We start from the raw sequence: 17649 nt of genomic DNA, 5'->3' as shown, positions 1-17649 counted from the left end.
GAGGCCGAGTTAGCTCTCACGCAACACATTCCACAAACGCCAGCAGTTTCTGTGTGTGTATCGATTGCCAATCGACAGGTGCATGCACTACACAGTCTGTAACCTTTTCTCAAAGGTCAACTCACAAACATTTTTACCATTACTTCACAACACAAACACGCAAGCATCTCAAATAAAATATCACCAACTTTTCTAACAAACAACTCATGCAATATAGATCGCCGGAGTCATTTCCGCGCTGACGGCGCGGAGAACTATGTTAGCGGCGGAGGAATCGGCCGGTGCGCGCCACACATATTATCCTGGCGCGCGTACGCTACTCGCAGTCGTGTGGACTACACGGAGCCAGGATGATGGCGACAGTGCAATCCCAGCAACATTTCTTCGAAGGCGCAGAAAAATTGTTGGAAGTTTGGTTCGCTTCTAACGATGGCACCGATCGGGATCTGCGAACCATCGATAGGCAAGTCAATATTTTTAGTTTCGCTAAATACGAAACAAAATTCGATTGTTTTATTGCATCCTTTATCAGGCAAACCATCGCCGGCAAATCGCCGTTTGCGATGATTTTTTTTTTTTTTTTTGAGCTTGCGGTAATTTTCCATGAGTGTTCTTTTTTTTCGATGAGTAGTCATTTTTAATTATTTCAGCTTCAAAAATAGAGTAAATAAAAAATAACACGGTAGGAGGATTAAAGTGTAGAAACATCGTCGTGATGAAGGGATACCTGCGGCTCTTATGCCGAGTACACGTGCAGGGGAATTTTGGCTGTCACATGCTGCGCTCCTCACTCGCGGCTCGTTGTCTTCATTCTGCGATACCCAGGGTGTTTCTCGTCTCTCCCTGTTTCACCTTTACCAACCGCATGTACAAACTGATCTTCATGCAACTTCGTTTCGTTAGTGAGGCATGGCAAGAAAAACATCCACTGTAAATAAAATGCACTTTTAATCGGCTCGGCCTCGCTGTTCGTGCTGCGTGTACGGACATTCCCTCAGATGAGCCTCAATGAGCTGAGGTCAAGGCTACCCCGATCCCGTTATCAATCCTAACGGATATATATCGATTTTCAATTAAATAGGTCTCAGGGTTTACCTCATTTTGCATTAAAGCTGACGAACACGGTGGATATGAAGTATATGAGTCGTTTTCCTTTACTTCAAGTTTTACCTTTTTATGCGCACTGGAGTGGTGAATGTTAATTAACGTGGACATAAATTGCAAAAAAACAAAAAAAACCAACACACACAAAGTATTTCTTTTCATTGTCACCAATCTGATTGGCGCCCCAATTTATTTTGCGTTGTTCAATGTCCCATGGAAGGTATACATGTTTATGCACTGAATTGCGTGTTACTTCCAGTTGCAGGCGGCTTTTGCATATTTTTTTTTTTTTTTTTTGAGGTACAATTAACGCCTATTTTACAACACTTGTAAGATAGTATAGAGTCTTCAGAGATATTAGTAATGAAGACTTGTCTCACATTTTTTTTTTACATCTTCAGAAACTTTGAGAGAGGGAAAGAGGAAGCAGAGAAATAAATAATATTTAGTAATTAATAGCAGAGCTTAAATTTATAGTTCTTTGTGAATGATAATTTAGCTTAGCATCACTTGTACTCCAACCTGGCTTAGCTTGGATGTCATTCCTACTGGCAGGGTTGTGGTTTTGATGATCCTGTTTTCAGTGTGGCTGCATTGTCAGAACTAGAATGCTTGTTTAAATATTGTTCTGTCCAATGTTAAGACATGTTGTGTGAATGAAATGTGCTATTATTGTTAGAGTGCTTATGTTGAGAGTAATTAACGCCATGGGGACAGTTCAGAATGCCATTAAAAAAATCATGAATTCTCTGATGCAGTAATAGACTGGCTAGGCTTGTCAGGCATGGCTGTAGAAGTGGTGAATGTGATTGCTACATTTTAAGTTTTTGACAATAGTCAGCATTAAGTATAGCACAAGTTTTAAGAACTGCAACAAGAAAAAGCTCAAATATTTCATTTAGTATTTAGTTAAATAGTGATATGTTACCATAATTCATTCAATACAGGTGTAGTGAAACAGTTGAGCTGTACCTATAAAGATACTTGCATTTATGGGTGGGAACTGTACAGGAAGGTTTAAAATACAATTCATTTTCTTTTTATGAAGTAAGGACAGCACATAAATGCAAGAATCTGTCAGTTCTTAGATATATAATGGCTGGTCATGACACAAATATAGTTTTTACTAGCAAGTGCATTTATGTTCTAAGATTTCAACAGTATTGAAGTTTTGCTAAGATTTTTCCCTTTATAACTGACATGTTTGCAGATCAGAGTGGGTGAAACTTCTGCGTGTGGTTCGCTGTGAAATCATCAGTGTTACCTCCAATAAAGACATGGATGCATATGTGCTTAGGTAAGTAAATTTAACCACCACACTGTCACATTGAAATTGTCTTTATGTTTCTTCATTAGTCAAGGGTCTGTGATCATCCAGAAACTGAGGAAGTTTATTTCTGTCTTGACAAGCAAACAACTGAGTAAATCATGGTTAAGTGGCCAGCTCTGTAACCAGGTGCCACTTGCAGAAGGAAAAAAAAAAGAAAAAGTGCTTGAGACAAGATCTAAACCGAGGACAATCAGTCCTCACTACAGGCACTAGCAGGTGTGCCACCAGACCACGCTCTTATTTACAGAAATAACTTGCCAAACCAAAATTAAATGCAAAGGTGACTGGCAAAATGTTGGCAAGAGAACAGGATAGGTTTAGTGCATTTTAAATGTAGTTGTTTTATATGCTTTGTTTCATAAAATTTGTATCATTTCGCAGTCACTTGATTGTGATTTATCAAGCTGTCATTTCCTTGTCTTTGTTTTATTTCCTGCATGTGTGCATCCAAGTACTTTGTAATTGATAGCATCAGCAAACTTGAGCAGTGAATTGCTTTTTACTGAGGTAAGGGAAAAAGAGATGTTAGTCTCTACAGTTTCCCTGGGTATCCTCTGGAAATTGATTCTAGGCTCCTCAGTGTATGCCAGAATCAACAAATGTTTAAATCTTTCATTTAAAATGACTTAGTGATTGCAGATTACATACACTTTACTGCTCCACATTACTAACTGTTGTTTTCCTTTATTATTTGGAGCAGTAGCAAGAAAAGAAACATCAAGTGTTCAGTGCAAACACCAAGCATAGGCTTAAGGTCTAACTGCATAATAGATGCCAGCAACAAATGCAGGAGAGGGTCTGTAAAATGTAGGTTTTGATTTTAGGGCTTTCTGGAATTTTTTTCCAACTAGTTTTAATTCGCAGTTGATTTCACAGAGGGCCAACTGTGCATCAAATGTGTTGAAAATGATCTCTTAATAACAGTTTTAAAAAGAAGCTTTTATGAAGTATCCCAATCTATGACGCCCATTTTACCTTTTTTGTCTTGGCTTTGGATTCACTTTTCCAGCGAAAGCAGTATGTTTGTGACAAAGGATCGCTTTATCCTGAAGACGTGTGGAACAACAACACTTCTATCTGCTGTGGACTACCTACTGGATTTGGTCAAAAAGAAAGTTGGCTTTGACAAAGTGGTTGTAAGTGGCCTTTTCTATTTTTCCATAAAAATGTTTTTTGTGAGCATGTAAACTATTGGGAAAACAAGAAGAATCTGAACTGTCATGTAGTAGGACGGTCAACTTTGTATTTTTTTTGTTTTTTTTGGAGAGGGTTACTTGTTTCTTTGCTGGGGAGCATCTGTAAAGACTGAAGCAGTAGAGTGTTTTTTTTCTTTTTGGCACTTTAGGCAAGGCATTCTAAACAGGTTAAGTTATAATAAATGTTTATGTCGTGTCTTATTAGTCTGTAAACAAAACGAAAAAAAGCCAACTTATATTTGACCTAACCTACATCTGATAGTTACCATAACACTTCCTCGTTTCAGTCCACAAGAATCTTTTCTTGCAAGAAAAATACTTTAAGGGCATAGATTAAACTGAAGGAAAGAAGTGCTTGTTAATTACAGCAGCTAAACTTCCTTCGGTTGATGTTTCCCATCCATGCTTAATAGTGAAAAATACCTATTTTGTGTGGATTATTCAGTTTTCACCCGATTGCTGTGTTGCCTTGGCTGGATTTTTGTCTTAAAACATTTGCAGATGCATAGCACAAGGGTTCTCTTTCTTTCTTTATCTTTAATTTATGTGTTGGTGGTTGTAATGCCTGTAGGATGAAGGGCAGCGTTTATCTGCAGTGGCAACCTCATCCATTATACGTCAAATGAAGCATTCATAAACTGGCTTCTAGAAGACAGAATAGTCTGGGGGTTTATTTTTTTTGGCGGGAGAGCACATTTTCCACTCTTAATGCTAACTCATTTTTTTTCCCCCATTTCAGCTCCTCTTATTCAAGTGTTGAATGTTGAAATAGATGCTCATTTGTGCTTGCTTCTGTTTGTTGTGCCCTAAAACAAGCCTTTTGCACATTGTCGGCAGTTATAAGTTAAAAAAACTTGCATGCTGTTATGAAAACTGACTTTGTTTGGTCTCAACTGTTTTAGCAGGTGCTTGTTTGTTGGCAAATAAAATAGATGAGTTTTTCACTGCTGAAATTGGGGATAAGTAGGAGTGGAGATGATTGCCAACAACTTGGTGCATTTTATAGTTTTATTACACTTGATATCTTAATTGGCACTACAGGTATGGCATCTTAAGTACTTATCCTTTTTTTTTGTGCATTAAAAGCATGCGTGTTGCTAGCAGAAAATGTTTTAACTAGCCCAAATTATCCTGCATTTTACATTGATCTTTTTCAGCATTTTTTTTTTTTGTGCCACTATAACCGCTTTTGAGCTGATATTTTGGATTGGCTTCTTTCAGGGTTTGCAGAGTCCTTACGTAGAGAATTTTCTCTGTAATGCCTTATAAGTCCTTATATTTGCCATGAGGTCCTTACAATTCCTCACGTCCTTACATTTTTCTCTGTGACTGTTACAAGTCTTTATATCGATAAAATATTACCACAAATTTATATTCGGAGTCGACTTTGGCACAAAATACAGACGATTCTTTCGCCTTGCTGCTATTTTAATCACACGATTGCCAAGTCTTGTTTGCGACGAGAACTTATGTTTCGCAAGAATTTAGTCTTGACAGATTGCCATATTTCTTTGTCTTCTTGATGATGCAAAACATGGCAGAGAGGCGTCAAAATTAACTCTTTGATTATTTATTACTAGAATAGCAATACATTTATTTCTGAACATAGAGAAGACCAAAGATTCATAAATAATACCTCTTTCCGACCGTACATGAGAAAAACTTGAGCATTGATGACTGTCACTTAGGTCCTTACAAATGCATTAAAGATCCTTACTTGGCACCATCCCAGATCCCTGGGAACCCTGTCTTTGTTTATAGCTCATATTTTCTGTATGTAGTATGTCTTTCTTGTTACTTATTATTATGGTTTATATATATATACTATTAACTTTAAATTTGTGTCTTGTAGGATATCTTCTTTTCAAGGAAGAATTTCTCTCGTCCCGAATTGCAACATTGTGTTCATCAGAATTTTGAAAACGAGGTAAGCTTTTGGTCAGTTAAATAGCAGTGTTAGGTTTATGGTTCCAAGGTTTATCATACAGTTTGCTTGTGCTTTCAAGTCACTGCACACATGTATGGCAAGATAGGCACTGCTAGATTTACCCTTCACATGGATTATGCACATTCTGTTTTTAACTGTTAGAATTTTTGTATTAATAGCCTACAGCAAGTAACTGTTGCTGTTCATCAGAATATGTTCTGCACATTCCTTTCTGTCACACAGTTAAACAGTTAACTGCTTAGATGTTAAGCTTGAGTTGTTGTTGACAGACTACTAAATTATGATGTTGACTTTTTTTTTTAAAAGGTGCAGCAGCTGGACAAAATATTCCCAAGTAAGTACAAAGCTCATTATTTATTTGAATAATTTTTTGTGTCTGTTCAAGTTCATTAAATAGGTGTTTTGTAGTCAGTTATGAAAAACAACAAAGATTTTGGTTGCCCACCATTCTTTTTTGGTCTTGCTGTTATTTAGATTCCATTTTTGGTCTACTAAAAGAACCACTGTAGTTTTCTCTAATCTATTACCCACTAAAACGAGTTATTCATTTTGTGACCGCAGTTATTCTATTCTTTCAGATGGATCAGCATACACTTTAGGACGCATCAATGGAGACTGTTGGTAAGATATTTCTTATCTTTTATTTTGAAGAATTACACTAATGATCATGATGTTTATGACTATTTTCTCTCATTTTGTTTGGTCATCTCACATTATGACAGTGCATTTTTGAACTAATGCTTACCTGTGCATATTTCAAGCAAATCATTCGCAATTATATTTGTGTGTAGAATTACTGTACAAGTCGACATGAGATAGTCTGGGCAGCGTACGTTTCGGCATGTTGCTGTGTCAGTTCTGTGGTTGTGAGAAATGATTCATGATTTAGAATTGAGCATAGCGAAAGAATATTCTTAATTATACTTCTTTCCGAAAACTACAAACATTTTTTCAGGATACATTAGTGTCTACCTAAAGGTGGTCATTATTTTCATATAATTCTGATCTTTAAGTGACAAAAAGTTGTAGATCATATTGGTCATGAGAGCAGTGAACAGAATCTAGGGTCCTATGTCCCTTAGTCACCATTTTTACCTTCTAGATCAGGTAGGGAGAATTTTCCAGCCATAAGCCTGATGCAGTTTTAAAAGAAGAAATTTGTTTCCACATCAGTAAATGGGATTCTGTGTTCTATAACCTGATGGATGGAAAATAACTTGTAAATGTGGATGTAGGGGATGTGGAATTGGTGTTTTACATGGAGCCAGCAACTAGGGCTATATCGGGGTAAGGCAGCCAGCCCTGTAAACAGATGCTGCAGGCAGAAAAAAAATAGCATGCTAAAGTGGTAAAGCACTCAGCCTATTAAAGGTAGCCTGCTAAACATTGTTAGTATTCTTTAGTTGGGTCATACTATTTTCAAGGATTTTAATTTCTTGGGAAAAGACAATTATTAAATTTTGAGATGTGAAAATTATCTCTGCAGACTGGCAATTACATGTGGGACGGCACCATCAAGGAAGAGTCTTTGGGAGGGTAGATTATAAATTTTACTTACCGCCAAATGAGTTTTGTTTTCTTTGATTTATAGTCTGCCAAAGAGGCGGTGACATGCAAAAGACAGAAGGCATGCCAAAGAGCAGAATCATCTTGTGCCATTCTCAGTCTTGTGTGTATGTCTTTTATGAAATACATTACCAAATGGTCAAGTATACAGTTTCTGCTAAAGTCTGCAAATACTGTTCATTAGTCCATCTTTAGAGTTTTGGAGGATGCTGCTAAATGGCATCATTGGCATGAGATGATCACTTCATGAAATTATAACTTAGTGGTCAGTAACACTTAGTGCATGTGGATGCATCGGTGTAGTGGTGTAAACAGTTTTATGCCAACAACCTCTCCCTTTCCCTTCAGTGCTTATGCCATTTGAGGATATATATCAGCCTTCACTGGGAGGAAGATGTCACAGCTTATTTACACATTAAGATATGGTGTGAAAATGGATTTGGCTGAAAGGTGTTGGTGCAAATGAATTACCTAGCCTCATATTACTGGTAATTGAGGCCGGTTGAATTGAGCCTGTAGGGTGACTTTCTGTTGTTAGGGTTTGGAACAGGGATGCTGGTTTTCTTTTACTTGAGATTTCAGCATGTACTTTAAGGTAGTCTTACGTTTGCAGCTCAGCTGTAAATCACGCTTTCATGCATGTAAAATGTAAATCATTTTTATTATTATAGGTTGAATTTTATGTTGACTCTGCAAAACTACAGTTTCTCGGATCTTTTCTTGTCTTTAAAAGGAGATTGTCATCTTAATCATAATTAATATCACCATCACTACGGTTGTTACATGCAATATGATCATTTTTTAAAAATGCCTGTAGGGGACTGCATCTTACGACACATCTTACTAATGATGGTCCTTGCTGTAAGTTATAGCATGATATGAAATTCAGCCCCGGTGGATAAGTGGGTGGGGGTGGCTTTTAAAAATTAAATTTTTGTTGCATGGTTCCTAAATTATTGTTGTATTATAATATCTTTCCTTTGCATAATTTCCACTGTTTATTTCTGACATGTTTCAATCTCACAGGTACCTCTACACTTTAGAAGATGAAGGTGTCACTCACCCAGATCAAACTTTCGAGGTATTACAATTTTTTTTTTCCATTGAATTTTTTGCCATTTTTATTTTATTTTGTCTTGTTGCCAGCATGATCTGCCACTAGTTTAGGGGTCAAAATAGTGGAAGCTAAAGTGGTAAAGAATCGTGTAAGGTCAAAACAAATCAACAGCTGCATTTTTGGAAGGGAGAAAGTAGACTTGTAATGGCCTCTGACTTCTATGATTTTTTGGACGAAAAGTACGCTATGGGGTGTGGCATGTCAGAACTAAAAACATTTGCTGATTACATGGTGTGAATGTTGCCATGATGCGATTAGAAGTAATAAGTATAACCAAAAACATTTGGTTTTTATGCTTAAAAATGTACATTTGTTCATTTTAGGAAACACTGTGGTGAAGCATAACAAATTGACACCACAATTCCTCTTTCATTTGTTAGTACAATTGAATGAGGACCAAGAAAAATTATGAGTAACAAACTAATCTTGACAGTCAATTTCAATGAAGACTGGACTAAAATGTTGGTGGTTCTTGTTCTGCCTTTTTTTTTTTTTTTTAAACAAGCATGAGTTTTTGATATCGAGAGCAATTTTGATGAGACTTTCCCTTATACATTTACAGCTTCTCATGTGGGACATGTGTCCAGACAAAATGCGCATCTTCACTCAAGAAGAATGCAAATCAGGCGAAGAAGCCTCACAGGTGATTTTTTTTTTTTGTTTCCTTTAACTGCAGAGTGGAAGCCTTGATAATTAGGTGATGCGTAAGAGAGACGGAGGACTTAATAGTTTATACAATAGTTTGTACAAATCTTGAAATTTTGTAGGTGACCATTTTTGCTAATATTTATGTGAACACTTTTAGGAAATCTTTTTATGGATATTAAAGGCAAACAAAGGTTTAGTACAATGACTTTAAGAAGTAAATTTGTGTAACGTGCACATTTTTAGTATTTTCTAGTTTGATGCCTCTTACCTCCCAGAGAAATAGTGCCCAATTTTAAATTGACCAAAACAGACTTGTGGTTGCAGAAATCTGGTATTGCGGACATCATTCCAGGCATAAAGATTGATGACTTCCTGTTTGACCCATGTGGTTATTCCATGAATGGCCTGCTTCCTGGTGTAAGTTGGCGAAAGTTTTTGATGTTAATGATAATGTGGTTTCCACTTGTAGCTGCTGTCATCTCTGAAGTTTTATCTTCTTTAGAAGAATTATAGTACACAGTGGAATACATTTGCATGTTGTACATTAGACAGCAAGGATACCGTTTTAACCCTAGGTCGGACATAATATTTTGATGGATGGATGCCTTTAAATGAAGCTATTGGCTTTTTAGAATAGAAGGAATAGCAGAAGAAACATTTGAGTTGTGATTTCAAATGTTTAGTGGAAAAACATGATTAGCTGAGTTGTAGAGAAATATGGTTGTGGAAACATGCTGCTTGGGGGTGTCTGTTTAATATCTGCCACATCTCATACAGTTTTGGGTGAAAGGGGGGTTGTATGAGAGATTTAGATAAGTAACCTGTGGGGTACTGCCTATCCCGTACCAGTAAGATACATAATAACTGCAGGTGCAAGTTTAATTAGTTTTTTTTTATTATTATTTGCTCTGTGCAACAGGGTTACTACATCACTATCCATGTGACTCCTGAGCCACACTGCAGCTATGTCAGCTTTGAGAGCAACGTACCCCAGGTAAATTTATGTATCCATATCACGTTCAGAATTTCTTCACAACTATTTGCGTAACCTACTGTTATCTTTCTGATAGCATTTCATCTATCTTGTTTAGTCTGGGATTAATATCATGTCTTTTCTGCAGGAATCTTACCATGAACTGATTGACAAGGTTCTGGATGTATTCAGGCCTGGCAAGTTTTTGATGACGATCTTTGCCAACAAGGTCTGTATCATATAATTTCAGTTTATTTGCTGTACCTTGGTTAACATCTCGTGTTTGCACGATATCTCCCCCACTTCCTATTTTTCCCGTGATGTCCTGTTGTTTATTTTGCTCCTCTTCATTTGCAGGCATCCATTGCTCGAGACACTTACAAGACTCTTGAGAACCAGCATACAATGAAAGGGTATCGTCGTCGGGACCACCAGTTCTGCTGCTTTAAGAACTACACTCTTACTTACACCCACTACACCAAGTTATCGGAGGGCACCCAGTACTCCCGCCCCATCATTTAGGGGAAGGAGTGCAGGGGTCTCACATGGGGGCTTGCCTGCATTTTTCTGGCATCACTGGCAGCAGAAGTGTCAGCGTTTCTTGTCTTTGCCACATGGCGTGGCACGTTGTTTACCCCTACGACATTCTCCTGCTGCTGTTTTGCCATGCAAGCCCTCGAGACCTTTCTGCACACCCCATGTGACCCAGCCTGGCAGGGTCGCCCGTCAGCGCTTTGTAGATCCTATGTTGCTCGTAGTTTGTTCTTTGTCTTGTCGTGTGCCCTTGTCTGTGTTTTTGTGGAAGTCTAGGAAAGGCAGAAAAAAGCATAAAGTTATGTGTTGCTACATCGTTCGGAAACCTAGTTAATATGATCAGGCAGGTTACAGAAGGGTTTGAGCCTAGTAATTTCAGCCATCATTTGGTTGAGATTTAAACATCCAGTCATGGGAAAGCTGTTGTGCTATGTCACAACTGAAGGCATGGGCATCAAGAAGCATTTTGAGGGTAGACTTGGCTAACCACTTCCATCAGGTGAAACTTGTGGGAAGAACAGAGTTCTTTTCTGCCTGGAAATGTTGTCATACCTTTGTGCACTCTATTTTGCTTTTAAAGTTTTAGGTGTTGTGTAGCTTTCACTGGCATAGATTCCTTATAGGCTTTTATGTCATAAAATAAGTACACTACCACATTTCATCATTGGAAACTTATGAGAAAAAAATTAGTTCCATATAAATTAACGGAGACTGCCATGTGCTTTGGTAAGATATAAAGAGAATGGTCGCTGTATGGAATTGGGCACTCTTTAGTTGGTAGTCCAGCAATGTATGGTCCCCTGAAACCTAGAGTATGAGGATACTCGAATTAAGCCATAGATGATGTATTCCTTGATGTCCTACTATTCCTTTACTTCTCTGTTATTGCTATTTGCTTAAAAGCGTTCATTCTTAGGGTGCAAATATATAAATTTGTAAACAATCTGTTCTAGCTATCTAGAGGTTCTGGGACCATGTATATATATAACGTGCATACAAGATGCTAAAATGTGCAGGCAGATTTCATTGTATGCAAATTGTGAAAATGGTACCGTATATGTGGCTATTTCCTTTTTGATAAAGTTTTATTACCATAAGAAATATTGGCCATATCTTGCAATGGAAAAAAAGTTTAGAGTAATTTTAATTATGATGTGAACTATAACTAGGGAAATTCAGTGAATGATTTTAGCTTTTTTTTTTTTTTTTTCATCAGTCAGCTCAGAGTGGGATGTTTGAAGAAAAGGCCGGCATTTGCCCTTTACATTGTATTGCACACCGTCTCTTTAGTTAAACCAGATGGCTACATGGCAGTTTTCTAAATTTTATCATTTTTGTATGATATCACAGTAGTTTGCCACTTCCTATGGCTTTAACTTTCAAAAGACTTGTTTATTCTGGTGGTTTATTAGTGCAAGGGCCCAGAGAATAGTGTGTGCTAGATTAACCAGGATGAATAATGCCATAGTTCCTGTTCGCACAATGGAATGCTTCAGATTTCCAGTCAAGAAACCAAACAAAAAACCTGTTCGGTTGCTAGTGACCATAGCAGGTATTCTCTGTTGTTTGCTTGGCATGTTTTCAGCTTGATTTTAGTGGTTATAGAAGTTTTGTGAAGTGCTTCTTGAGGTCGCAATGTCTTTTTTTTTTTTTTTCTTGAGTTTGTCAGAACCCTTTTTATACTGCTTTTAACACACACAGCAGTAAGAGGCTTTCTCCCTGTGAGAATTGCACAGTACTCACGACAAACATTTGCTTGAGCTCCAAATAAAGAGGCTAGTCTTGCCCTTTTGCTGCTAAATTCTGAGACTTTTAATCTTCTTTCTAAAAACAAGTTGCCTAGCAAAATGGACTTTATTTTCATGCTGGCATTGTCCTATGGCTCCTTGCATAAGTTGTTACAGAATTCAGTATTCTTCTCCCCCATCTTTTGGGGTTGTTACAAAGTATGAGAATTCAGTTTCACATATTACTCTGTTGACTGTAAGACCTCTGGAGCTGAAGCTGGTTTGGGACGCATGTACTGGACATGTGCACTGTGAGTATGTGCTAAAGCCAGGCCTCAGAGCCTGTGATATTCTGGCGTCGCTGTTACGTCTGATACAAATTGTGACCATAGTCATCTAGGTTTTCGTACGATGAAAGTGGGAGAGCTGTGCAACAAAGTTTGTTCAAGTCTTGGGGTAATCACTATTTACCAAATGGGACAATTTCCAGCTGCTGTTGGAGCTGTAATAGCTTCAGCTTTTAGCATGCATCCATACTTACACTTAATCCATACACTTAACAAGCATGAGAGGAGGTGAATTAACATATACACACATTGTACATGCAAGCACATGGTTTGTGCCTAACACAAGAGGTATAACATGGAGGAAGGTCTGTAAGTGCCATTTGGTTTTGATTTTTATGGTCTATTTTCTCTTTTGTTTAACATCTTTGAATTCTATTTCTGAGTCTTTATTGTCTCCCCACCCTTCCCCAATCACAACCCTACAAGTTTTTACACTTTTTTTTTTTTTTTTTTGTGTGTCTTCTTGCTGTCGCATATTTTGATTGTTTAGTAACCAGGCTGTAATCCTTTGAACTTACTCTTTTATATAAGTAAACGTATCCTAGAAAAACAGACCATTATTAAATACTTCACCTTTTGAGCATAGTAGAAAGGTCAAGAAGTATTGGTGATAATCAGCCATAATATTCAGTCGCAAGACTGCTTGCTTAAGAGGTATTTCGCTATACCATTATCTGTACAAGTTTACACGGATCTTGTAATCAGCATGTTAAGCTGCATATTCTAAGAAATCTAACAATTTGCTTTGGTTATTGTACAAAATTTTTAAGGCAAGTTCAGTGGGTTTTCTTTGGACATTTGTATTGACGCTATTTACATCAAACTTTTGTGAGGTCAGTGTGGTCAAGACTGAACCATCAGAACAAAATACAACAGTGAATATTTGAAAGAAAAAGCATATGAACAGCTATAGGAGATAAATTGTTTAAAGACAGCAGCTAACATGTCTGACATCAAACTGTGCAGCTGTATGCATCAAGAAAGACACTGAAGTTGTATCATCCATTTTTACAATTTGTGGCTTCCTAGTGATTGATCAGTGATTTTTCTTTGTGATCTGCCATCATGAACTGTCTTTTTGCTTATATTATCAGAAGGTTTCTGTAACTTTCTGCCAGGATTAGGATACCAGTTCAGGAAGTTTTTTTTTTTTTATAAAGATTAGTACTCTTTAATGTACAGTGTGATGCCTTTGAAAGATGTTATTTTTAAGTGCCTGAGTACCATATACTAGTCAACATATTTGTACTGTAATTGATATGACCTAAAATCAGACAACAATTCACTGATTTGAAAATAGCACTTTCCAAAAAATAAAAATCTTGGAAGCGGTGATTTTCATAAGAACCTGTTTTATTCACGTTTGTCAACAATAAATAAATACTTGTACTACTGCCATAAACAGCAAGGGGATTGAGAAAACCAGTTAAAAGATGAAAGACAGTATTTGCTAACATGCAAGAACCACAATGCATGGTGAAATAGTCTTCATCATCCTTCATCTTGCTAATCACCCTGTGGTACATTTGTTTGACCGTGGAGCCCAGAGATCCTGTATGGCAAGTGAAGCAAAATTAATGACACTTGCAAACTAGGGTTAATATTTAAAAACGATTTGCCAAATGTATTCCTAGCTTTTTTGCAATGCACATGTGAGACAGGTGGCGGTGATTACATACACATTGTTGTATCTTCCTTATGGGAGATGGCTTGTTTCTGAAGATTGTTACTTGATCTACCTGTTAATGGCATGACGCACATTGTAAAGGGACTGAATTATTGTGCCTGCATCACTTCCCTCCCCTACCTCTTTCCTATCAATACCTTTTCCTTTCCCCTCCTTTCTATTTTCCTTGGTTACTTTATTTATGAAACTTCTTTAAAGTGTTGGATGATGGAAAGATCTAGAAAAATTCAAAGAAAACGCATGGCCAGTCTGGTGTTTAGTCAAGGACTTGCAAACACATTTCTTCTTTACTATCACCCTCAGCACAATCTACAAGCACCCAGTTTTTTTTTTTTTTTTTTTTAATGAATTAAAATCAGTCCTTTAAGATTCACCTGTATTGTATTTTGATCATGTCCCTTGTCTAATTACTGATCATTATTGTAGCACAGCTTAATTTGTAGAATATTTTAAAAAACATTAAAAATAATAGAATATATTGCTGTTTACTGACGTAGTCATGAGTACTTGCTGGAAATTCAGAAAGTGCAACCACAGGTGCACTTTCAATCCACCTAAACACCAGGTGTGTTTTTACTTGAGCCACCAGAAATTGTGGTAAGTTAACCTAATATCAGAATTTTGCATTTGTGTGTTGTGCCTGGAGAGTTTGCTGATAGTTGATAATGAGAAGTGTATCCATCTATTAGTGCTTTTAGCCCTAACCCCTCTGGGAAAAACTGTCGTACTTCATCTGTCTACAGTTTTGTCCTATTTTTTTCAAATTTTATTCTTCCAAATGCACTCTCACATTCGGCAAATGGCATTTTTAAGAAATTGTGCCTCAGGTTCACTCAAATGAACGTCTTTCAGAATTGTGCATTGTCTGAAGGTTTCCAGGTCAATCTTTTTAAAAAAAAATGGCAAAAGGGGACAGATTGTTAAATGTCCACCAGCAAGCCCTTCACTATGCATCATGCCAGTTGTTTTTTTTTAAACGTAATTTTTGTGTGTTAACAAAGGTGGAGACAGACTTTTGCATGTCAACTGGAAAAAAAACTTCTCTTGTTGGATGTTGAATGTTTTTTTATTTTTACATTTAATGTGCTTTTATGGTATTTTTTTATTTTCTAGCTTTAAAATATGTGCTGCCAAAGCAGTCAGCTCTAGTCATTTCTTTCCAATATTGGTTATGGTCACATCTTTTTTGTATTTTTTCATCTTTACCAACTTGAACATTATGGAGGTTTTAAGAAGCACAAAGATATGTTAGCTGCAAATCTGTCTGTATACATTTCATTGTATTCATTCTTGTTATTTTTATACAGTGGTGGACCAGAATTCTGTACACTTTTTGAGGACCACAGTTGAGGTCTTAGTGTTTAATAGATCTGCAGACCATTTTAACGGCTTGTTGAAATAGGGGTAAACATGGATACAAGATGTTCTGCGTGTACTAATTATTTGCAGTAAATAGCAAAACATTTCAATCAAAAAAGAAAAATTTGCATGAAAATCCCACATTTAGTGCCAGCAATTTTGTTATTATTATTAATGCTCAAACACTATCACATTTTTTTAACCATGATACAACACAGGCAAAGTAAAATCTGACCTTTTGATGGGATGTTTTCCATAAATTAATCTCCATTGACCTATATGGCAAGCCTTTTTTTCTTTTAAAGGGGTGGCTTGTGGTTCCTTCCTGTTCCCCCGACTTCCTCTTTTATCTTTAAAGTATTTAAGTGTTCCTAACCATGACATTTTGTCTGCATTGGGCGAACAATCGTCAGTGTAAAAAAAAAAAAAAGAATTAGCTTGTGCATTGCTATTTCATCTTAGGCTTGATTCTTTCTCATGCAAGATATGTATTTCTCTATGATCCTCATCCTCAACTGCATTTGGTGTTCATTTCCCCTTCCCCCAAATTAGTGAATTTAAGTTACAGAGCCTACTAAGACATGACATTTGTTTAAATTAACTTCTGAAAAAACTACTTAAGTGGAGAATATCGCAAGTGGTGTAAGAATTACAATTAAGGCCAAATACATTTTGGAAGAGGAGGGGCAGCAAGAGCAAATTTTTTCCCCAGTGACCGCGCAAAATGTAAAACATTTGTTTCAGTTTCTAATGCAGTTAAATTTTTATAATTTTACAGCACCAAATGTTTATTTACCTGTCCAGAAACCAAGTGTATCGAAGATGATTACATCATTAAACAGCTGTGTATTACACCAGTGTTGACATTTTGTGTGTTGAATGAAAATATCAGTGAATAAATGAGGTAGTCTTATTGTGACCAGTAAAGTTTGGTTGGTGGTGAGTGGTCGCTCACAAACCGGTCTAGGAGAAAGGTGAACACCATACTCGTGCCTTTGGGATGAATTTCCTAGTTAATAAGGGTTCTACATCTCGACAAACCCGTGTTGCAGTAACTTGTGTCGAGAATTTTCACAATAGCGAAACGAGGCCTGTTCTGTAGCCTTATAGTTGCTGGTAGCAACCAGGGTCATGATCCGTTATTATAACTAATTTTTATCCACGTGTACTAACGATATACATATATGTATAATGCGAGTATAAAATATGCAGTTGTTACTGTGTGTGGAATTAACTGTGATGTAAATCTTGTAACCACGAGACCCATACACCTCCCTGGCTGTTCGATCTCTACACAAGATGTGCGGGAGGTGCCTTGGATGTGCATGCTTGACCTGGTAGATGCTAGGGGTCAGGCTGTTCAGTCCCCGGTGTGTTCCTGACCAAGTTTTCCCGGGCTGCCTGTCTGGTGCTAGCGGATCGATTCTTCTCGGTGTTCGCCTGCTGGGCACGCGCTGCTCCGATTCCAGAGAACGAGAGGTCACGACGAAGTTCACCGAAATATGATCAATAACTTTTACAAGCAGACATTCCTTTTACTTGATCCATCACTCGGGTTCAAATAAAATAGATGAGCAGTGTTCGTCATCGGTGTCGCTGATCCATCGAGAACATGAAGAGTAATCAACAATCAGCAAGGCCAGCGTTGAACAGGTCGGGGACATACCAAGGGTGGGTGGAGTTGGTTGTGGGGTGCAGACGCGGGTGGAGCCTTGCAAACAGTTACTGAGAACAGCCACCACAATTACCAACTACATAAGCAGGTCATATTTGAACTTCTTTCGGTGAAGTTCATGGCAACCAGCACACTTTCAAGCACGGACTTAAGCAAAGTCTGAATGAAAGTGCTTGCAGCTACTAGATGTTAGAGCAACGACCTGTAAGTGGTTCATCGTACCCAAGACATGAAGACCACCGTTCCGTCCTGGTGCATCAGGACAAAGAGAGTTTTCCAAGCGCTTTCGCTGTTCCAACTCGAGAGGGTTGCAGCCACCCCACCGAGGAGCCATCCTGATTGTTGTGATGGAGCAGGAATACAAACCTTGAAGATTCTAGCGATGAAAGGCTCAAGCAAAACCTTGAAGTGCACCAAAAAGCCACTCATTTCTTTCTT

The 17649-nt window shown here is 37.6% G+C and overlaps 1 protein-coding gene across 1 annotated transcript; it reads left to right on the top strand.

Annotated features, from left to right (window-relative positions):
• The first annotated feature begins 310 nt into the window (after positions 1–310).
• LOC112566172 (S-adenosylmethionine decarboxylase proenzyme-like) lies at positions 311–16390 on the top strand. Its single transcript, XM_025242165.1, has 12 exons — positions 311–463; positions 2315–2401; positions 3444–3570; positions 5483–5557; positions 5885–5912; positions 6157–6199; positions 8171–8225; positions 8824–8904; positions 9234–9326; positions 9829–9903; positions 10031–10111; positions 10240–16390. The coding sequence occupies exons 1-12, from the start codon at positions 351–353 to the stop codon at positions 10402–10404; spliced, it is 1023 nt and encodes a 340-aa protein (XP_025097950.1). The 5' UTR covers positions 311–350; the 3' UTR covers positions 10405–16390.
• The last annotated feature ends 1259 nt before the right edge of the window (positions 16391–17649 follow it).

This window comes from Pomacea canaliculata, linkage group LG6 (genome assembly GCF_003073045.1).
Source record: "Pomacea canaliculata isolate SZHN2017 linkage group LG6, ASM307304v1, whole genome shotgun sequence".
NCBI lineage: Eukaryota > Metazoa > Mollusca > Gastropoda > Architaenioglossa > Ampullariidae > Pomacea > Pomacea canaliculata.
The sequence above is the reverse complement of the archived record's forward strand: the minus strand, read 5'-3'. Positions and strand labels throughout refer to the sequence as shown.

Coding starts and splice junctions, on each gene's coding strand:
- LOC112566172 (XM_025242165.1), top strand. CDS start 351: ATGATGGCGACAGTGCAATCCCAGCAACATTTCTTCGAAGGCGCAGAA. Junction 5,913..6,156: donor GCTGGACAAAATATTCCCAA/GTAAGTACAAAG, acceptor CTATTCTTTCAG/ATGGATCAGCATACACTTTA. Junction 8,905..9,233: donor CAGGCGAAGAAGCCTCACAG/GTGATTTTTTTT, acceptor TTGTGGTTGCAG/AAATCTGGTATTGCGGACAT.